The sequence below is a fragment of the Dermochelys coriacea genome, chromosome 2 (assembly GCF_009764565.3).
Source record: "Dermochelys coriacea isolate rDerCor1 chromosome 2, rDerCor1.pri.v4, whole genome shotgun sequence".
Lineage (NCBI taxonomy): Eukaryota > Metazoa > Chordata > Testudines > Dermochelyidae > Dermochelys > Dermochelys coriacea.
The window spans coordinates 259,826,163-259,834,329 of record NC_050069.1 but is presented as its reverse complement, the minus strand read 5'-3'; the positions used below and the strand labels follow the sequence as shown (position 1 = coordinate 259,834,329).

At 46.0% G+C, this 8,167-nt stretch overlaps 1 protein-coding gene across 13 annotated transcripts in view; it reads right to left on the bottom strand.

Annotated features, from left to right (window-relative positions):
* Window positions 1-646: 646 nt before the first annotated feature.
* The window catches only part of LOC119851757 (mitogen-activated protein kinase kinase kinase 3-like), a 129,607-nt gene continuing 122,086 nt past the window's right edge, over window positions 647-8,167 (bottom strand). For all 13 annotated transcript variants that reach the window (XM_038392077.2, XM_043509727.1, XM_043509731.1 and 10 more), the window contains one exon: window positions 647-6,848. In XM_038392077.2, coding sequence (XP_038248005.1) covers window positions 6,620-6,848 — 229 coding nt within the window. In that variant the 3' untranslated portion in view covers window positions 647-6,619. The remainder of the gene's footprint in view (window positions 6,849-8,167) is intronic.

The window sequence follows — 8,167 nt, the reverse complement described above, 5'->3', positions numbered from 1 at the left end:
AGTCCTAAAAGACTCATGTGAGCAGTCCCATTGAAATCAATGTGGCACTCACATGAGTGTGTTACTTGCCTACATAATCCATGTTCAGGATTGGGGCCACAGCCACTCTTGAGAGAGTCTGCCCTTCCATTCAGTTGAGGACTCAGGCTCAGATGGTCTCCTGTGCAGGAATCTCCACACAAAATGGGAGAGATTGGTCAGTCAGCTAAGGGCTGCTTTAACTTACGCTGGCTAGCTACAGCTCTGTATACTTGTTGAGCATTGGCTGAGTGCAGGTGTGCTTTGTCTTGCTCCTGACACCATCCCTAGGCCAACCTCTGTGTTTGTGTGTGTGCGCATGGGAGGGAAGGGGGTCAGTTGCCGTAGGACCTGGTTACACTGGTTTCTAGTAGTTTAGCTCCTCTGCACTAGGGCAATTCTCATCCAACCAGTTAGGGCCAGATTCTTGAGTAGCACAAAGTGGCTGGAACAGAATAGATAAAATACTATACATAACAGAGCATGCATCTCTATTAATAGCGCACGCGCGTGTGTGTGTGGGTACTATAATGCTGCACTTTAAGATGAAACATTTCACTTCATAATGAACATACTTCTTATTCCTGCCCCCAACCAATAAAATAGGAAAATTGGTTTCACAATACCACAAAGTTAAAAAATATTTAATTTCATGTGTGGGGGGGAAAAAGCATTTACAGCATTTTACAAAGTACATTCGACAAGGTGTCCTGCTTTCCAAACCTGCAGTATTATCTTCTGTTTCATACAGGCTAATTCTTCCGAAGTAGAAATGATTTTAAGACACTTGATGTACTGATACTATAGTGAGTATCTATGTTTCCAGCCAAGAGTGTTATACCAGTGACAGCAGCTTTGATCAGACTAACAAAAAGGCAGGAAATTGCAAATGTGTTTCATTACATCACTTGGCCTCCTGAAGCATTTGCTTTCTAACACTGGCCCCAATCCTGAAACACTTAAAAATGTGAGTAACTTTAGGCACGAGTGGTCTTATTTAATAGGATTATTTACATGTGTAAAGTTACTCATGGAGCCAATTCAACGAAGCATGTAAGCATGTACTTAACATAAACCACGAGTAGTTTCTGTTTTGCTGATTTGGGAACTGTGTAGCAGGAGTGAGTACCCCACATGTGGAGAGTGTGGGTCTTTGTCTCCCTCTAGCGCAGGGGTTCTCAAACTGAGGGTCGGGACCCCTCAGGGGGTTGCGAAGTTATTATATGGGGGGGGTCACAAGCTGTCAGCCTCCACCCCACCCCGCTTTGCCTCCTGCATTTATAATGGTGTTAAATATATATAAAAGTGTTTTTAATTTATTAGAGGGGGTCGCATTCAGAGGCTTACTCTGTGAAAGGGGTCAAAAGTTTGAGAACCACTGCTCTAGTGGCTGGTGCACAAAAGGAGATGAAAGTCTACTACAGCTGACTGCTAATAGAGTTAGTACTTCAGCTCAGGCAGCAGCAAGTCATGCATTTACCAGTGAACGATGGCCCATGTGGAGGGGTCATTATATTTACAGAATCAGGGCCTAGCCCACTGCATAAGGAAGAAGAACTCTGTTGCATTGACTGGGATTATAAAAATCCATGATGTGTCGTTTCCAGTGAATAAACCATCGCTGTTCCATCGGAGTTGCCAGCAGTAAGATTGAGTGGTCTGATTCACCTGCTTACTCCCTTCCTGGAACAGGTGGGCAGGGAAAGGGGCTGAGTCTTGACTCCCCTTCTTCCATTATTCTGGCCAGAGTAGCCACACCAGCATGGGTAGAGGGTTGTGTTCAGTCCTTTATTGTAGGTGTGTGCCCACAGAAATCACTGCCAGCTAGGAGCAAGCAGGGGAGGAACTGGGACTCAGAAGTGTGTCTCTGAGACACCTTGCCTCCTGGAGCTACTGCTGGGGGCATGAAGTTTAGGAACCAGCCTTTGCTCAGGGCTGTTTCTAAAGTCAGTTTGTAGCCCTTGAAGAGGGGCTGGTTTGGAAAATACATCCACTGAAGCAGGCAGATATAGAACAAAGAGTCTAGAGTAAATGGGCCACATTCAGTTCAGTTATGAAGCATCTGACTGGATTCACAGCAGCATAATGGAGAACAAGATTTGCTCCCACCACATTTAAACAGGTGTAGTTACAGTGTCTCAGTTCTGGTCCTTGTATGGACAGTACAATCTCCTATTCCCAAACTCCACCCTGCATGATGCTTTCTTTTCAAGTAAGGACTAGTCTCCCAGCTCCAGTTTGATCATGACCTGCCCATCCAATAACCCTAACTGGACCAGTACATATAGGGCAAGGTAGGACATACCATACTGCAGGAATGGCCAAGCACTGGACAGAGTGATGTATACAAATTTCAAGTTCAGACCTTAACAAATACATTATTTCTAGCAAAAGCCAGTAATCATTGGCTTAAATAGTCTCTCATAAAGCTTTTTTTTCAAAAATAAAAAAAAATATAGCTGTCTCTGCAGGCTGAATCATACAAGGCCTCTGGTTCCAATTAGGGCCTCAATCTTACCCTCCACGAGTCAGCTTTCTATATCCCAAACTCTGTTTTCTTATGTACAATTTGACTAAATTGGCAAATGATATTTGGCCTGGTGTGAAGGAATTATACAGATTTATAGGCTACAATATAAAGTCTGATGATATACAATATCACACTTGAGCCTTTTCCCTAGATAAGGAAAAAAATTACAATACATATACATGATACAGTATTGATAATAATGCAAAAAAAAGCAGCAGCAAGATTTGATGTAAGCAAAGTGCTTCTACTATACATTAGATGAATGTACTTTCCAATACCCTACCTGTAAAAAAAATATACATGGAATCATATTACATTCTTTCCCTCATTCTATTTTATACAGCAAAACACTGCAGACAAAGGCACTTGAGGAGTGATTTCACACACACCCACACCCACAGAAGGGAAGGCAGAGGAAGGTCCCAAGGACCAGGGCTGTGCATGCTTCAGGAAGGGCACTCAGGTGAAATTCACTCCTGTGCAGGGCCATGCACCACATAAACCCTTCATGGAGTGAAGTGGTGAGAATGCTTCTGTGCTCTCCCTCTGTACAGGGGGCGGAGTTTGCCCCTTGGGGGTGTTGCCTTACATGACATAGCTGCATTTAGAGTTAGATAGCTTCTCCACTTCCAGAACTAAACCTCAGGGCAGCACTGCATAAGAGATCCAAGATCAGGCCCTTGCATACATCGCTCCTAGGGAAGTTACTGGCAGTTTCTGTTTGCACAAGGCCTGTAGGATCGAGCCCACTGGCATTCCTACATCTGAAACCCTGCCAGCCCCAGGATGACACAGCCTAGTGACTGCAAAAATCAAACAAAGAGGCAAGATCAGGTTTCCCTATGGCATCACAGTCAGATGTTTCGCCCACGCAACATCATTTAAGGAGGGCGGGAGAGAAAACTGCCCTCCAATCCTAGGGATCTATCTCAGTAGAAGCTGGGCGAACCTGCACAATTTGGCTACTGTCAGGATAGTTCTTCTTAATGTTTTAAAAGCTCTCTCTTCCCCCTCACTATTTATAATAAGCCTTTCAGCAGCCTGCAGTGGAACGAGGGGTCTGTCATCCCCTTCTTGGATGTGCACCCAGCTTTGTTCTCATAGGGCTCAGTCGAGCTGATCCATGCACCCATGCAGGTAAATATATGTGTGGCAGATGCCTCCTTACATCCCTGCAGAGGAGTTGCTGAGAGGCTGCTCCTCCCACTCGCACACAGCTGGGCAGAGACTTGACTCCACTCCCTGAAACACTACTGAGCCAACATGGAGGGGGAAGGCAACTGTGCCAGGAAAAGGGCTGGCACGGCTCACTTCCCTTATGGGCCAAAGAGTGATAGGGTGACCATATGTCCTGTTTTGGTCGGGACAGACCCTTTTTTAAGCCCGGTCCCAGCCATCCTGACTTTTTTTTTTTTTGGACATAAATGGGCATTTGTCCCATTTGCTCGTCAACTTGATCAGCTGCAGGGGGAGGCAGGACTTGGGTGAGCATCAACGCCAGCCCTAGCCTCACGTGGGGAGGGGTGGGGGTCGGGGGGGAGGGGAGGTCTCGGGTCTATCCCCATGCAATGTCCCATTTTCCCTTTGAGAAATACGGTCATCTTAAGGCGGGACCAATTTGTGATTGCTTCTGGAGCAACTCAGCCATGTGCTGCCACTTAGGGCAGGCTGCAAAGTGCCAGTCAAAGCACTGGGCCCTGGAATGGACTTGCAGGTAGAAAGGAAACATGGAGGAATTTGTTTAGAAACAGCCTCTAGAAGGAGTTCCATGAACCTTGCCAACATATCTTTAAAAGTAGGTCACATTTCAGCCCTACCCATGCATGGCCTCATGTTGCTCATCGTTCAGCGCCTATGGTCAACATTACCCCACTGGCCCTCAGAGACTGAGAATCAAATCCAGATGGATTGGCTGGGAGTCAGATTTTGTTCTTAATTAAAAAAGTGATTGAGGACAGTTTGTTTTTTTAAAATCAGGCCAGTGAATGGGGAAATTGTCAGATTCAAAATAATTTAAAACATTTTTACATTTTCCTAATAACCCTTAGAACTCTCTTCATGGAAAGTCCTACTGACTATAACAGAGTGATAAAAACACCTAGCACAATGGGACCCTGACCCATGAGTGGAGCTCCTGAGCGCTATAGGAATACAAATAAATAAATAATAATAATAAAAATAATAAAGGTTTTTTGAGCCATCTGACAGAATTTAACAGAGAATTATGGGCTTGATCCCATGCCCATTAAAGTAAACAGCACAACTCTCCCTGATTTCTCTGGTGCAGAATCAAGGCCTAAATTCCTCCTGCAGAAGCCTCCAGAATGATATTCTCTGTTCAATTCTATGGACAGGATTCTGCTCTCCCACCAATGTCACTCTGGTGTAACTTCATTGATTTCTCTGGACTTTGTTCCTGATAAGAATCAGGCTCTAGGAGCATTCAGAGTCCATTGTACGGATCCCCATTACATTTCTATAAAACCCAAAGCAGTTGCACCACTGCAGCACTTTAGTGCAGATGCTACTGTGCCGACAGGAGAGCTTGTCCTGTTGGCGTAGTTAATCCACCTCATAGCTATGCTGGTCGGAGAAGCTCTCCCATTGACCTACCGCCGTCCACATGAGGAGGTTAGATCGGTATAACTACATCTCACAGGGTCATGGATTTCTCACACCCCTGTGCAACGTAGTTATACTAATATCAGTCTGTAGTCTAGACCTGGCCTCAGGATGAACTTCGCCCCTGCATACAGCACCTGCACAGAGTCTATGTATCAATGAAGTCCCACAATGTCCCCTTTTGAGGCCTTGAGAGGTGCACAGCCCTCGTGCTAGTCCTGTGCGCTGGGGTGAATTCCACCTCATGCACAGCTTTTCTACCCTTGATGCTCTGCAGCATCATCTAGGGCCTGATCCTAGAAGGGAGAGAGCTGAAGGCACTCGGCGCTCTGCAGTCTGGACCCTTCGTTAGCAGCACATTGGAACTGGTCACAGGTTGGCATAGCTAGGGATATGAGAAGACAGTTACTTACACCCTCACCTGTTCTGTTCCCATTAAAATCAGTGACAAACCCTGCACTGTTTCAGTGGGAACAGGATCAGGTGCTGAAGAACGAGCTTGTGCTGAGCTGAGGGTGCCATTGGCATCAGCATCATATAGACACACTTATCCGCTGAACAATGAACGAACACACAGAGGTTCTGTGGCCAGCTTCACTGGTGAATGACCTACAGGGACCTTATTGTATCCAGAGAAGAATGCCTTGCACTTGCACTATTTTACAGGTACAAGAACGCCAACCCAGCATGGCTGCATTGTAGTCACGTCCTTGACTGGATACCTTGTGCTGAATCAGGCTTTCACTCCTTGACTCTAACCACCTAAGGCACAAAACAATCCTAATCCACCCCTCTGAAGAGCTGGAGATATTGCTATGGACTTTGCCTCCCATCTCCACCCCACAACAGGATTGCTTTCCCCCTTTGACGTGAACGAAACACCTATGCCGATCATTCTTTGGTCCCGGGTTTGTTTCCCTTTGCTTCACACCTGAATCCCTCTTGGTGTCTGTCAAGCTGTAAATGGCTTCCACAGCTACACAGCATCCTACTCTTTTGCTGAGGAGACGGCTTCCGTGTGGGATGTTGACAGTGCTGCTTTCAGGGCCAGCAGGGGGCGCCAGAGTTTGTTCACATCATTCATCTGAGGCAAGGCAGTTACTATCCCAAGCTCCTCCACTACCAGGCATCCAATCAATAACGGGGCGGATGAGTTTGCCACGATCATCGATGCCGATGTGTTCCGAGGATGATCCCCAATTCCAAACTCCCTCCAGCCCCAAGCGTGGCAACAGCCACTTGTCTCCACAGTCAGATGACCATAAGTGCAGCTGAGAAAGGAAAGCCCAAATGGCCCCCTAGATAACAATGAGGAGTGAAGGATCCCAACCCAGACTGAGGTCTGCATTTCAGAGTGCAAAGCTCTGTGGGTCTGTTTTTTAAACACCCCGCCCCCCCCCCATATCCTTTTATTTTCCACCTGCATTTCCCCTAACCCGCTGCAAGGGACTAGAGGCTGCAGTTCATGAATGGATGTCTCAACAGGTCTTCTGCTGTGGGCCTTCGCTTCTCCTCCACAAAGATCTGCTTGAGGAAGTTGCGACAGGAGTCCGAGACGCCATCAGGGAGCTGGGGCTTGGTCGGCTGGGTGGCAATTTTGAAAATGGCCGCCATGGCTTCAAATTCCGCCCAGGGTGGCTTTTCTGTTAACATCTCCACCACGGTGCAGCCCACGCTCCTGCAGTGGAGAACAGAGGATTAGAAAAAAGGAAAGAGCAAGACTTTCATCCAGCCATTGTCCTGTCTCACTCCCTGCCCCTAAACCTTTCACCCAAAACTATCCCCTAGATGTGAAATTCCCTAAATTTAGGGCTATAAAGATACCACAGACATATCACTTTGGAAATGGAAGTCCTCTATTTACGTGAAATTCATAGAAATTGCAGAGGGCAGGCACACATGCAGGTACTTAAGTCCCAATTCAAAGTACCCAAATTCCAGTACTAAATTCAAGAGGGACATAAGAACAGGGCCCAGTGTATATTCTGCAATTCAGCAGATTCTGCTGTAGGATTTGCCCCTTGCTGCAGAATTTGCTCCACACTTTCAGCTGTCATTTTGAAACCATGTTTCTAGCCCTTATATTGTGCAGATAGATGCGAAGCATGTTGTCAAGGTTAAGAGACCCAGTGACATCTGCTTGTATTTGCAGAGAGAAACAACAGATCTGAAAGGTGTGACTTGTTTCAGTTAACGGATTGTTAACTCCAACACTGAAACAATCTGTGGTACACTGAAATCTAGAACTGGGACAAAACAAAATAAATTCAATTTAACCATAAAAAATAAAACCAGAGCAATTGTAGTGATTGCATTATACAACTTCACAGTTAATTCAGGTTTCAGAGTAGCAGCCGTGTTAGTCTGTATTCGAAAAAAGAAAAGGAGTACTTGTGGCACCTTAGAGACTAACAAAATTTATTTGAGCATAAGCTTTCGTGAGCTACAGCGAAGTGAGCTGTAGCTCACGAAAGCTTATGCTCAAATAAATTTGTTAGTCTCTAAGGTGCCACAAGTACTCCTTTTCTTTTTACAGTTAATTCAGTCAACCCTCCACTTTTAAAACAGATGCAGGATTCCCACCAGAATGCTGCAGCATCTCTATCTCAGCTACCTATAGGGTCCCCATTACTGCAGTATCTGAGCACCTCATGATCTTTACTACATTTATCCTCATCTCCCCCATGAGGCAAGGCAGTGCTATTATACCCATTTTACAGCTGGCGCACTGAGGTCCAGCAGTGTTGCTCTGCTCAGCACTGCAAGGCCTAAATGACTTAGATGGCTAAGGTCATCTCTACACTACTACTTTTGCCAATATAACTTAAGTCGCACAGAAGTGTGAAAGAACACCCCTCTGAGCGACATAAGTCACACTGACAGAAGCGCCGGTGTGCGCAGCGCTATGTCGGTGGGAGAGCTTCTCCCACCGACATAACTACTGCCGCTCACGGAGGTGGTTTTATTATGCCAACAGGAGAGCTCTCTCCTGTTGGC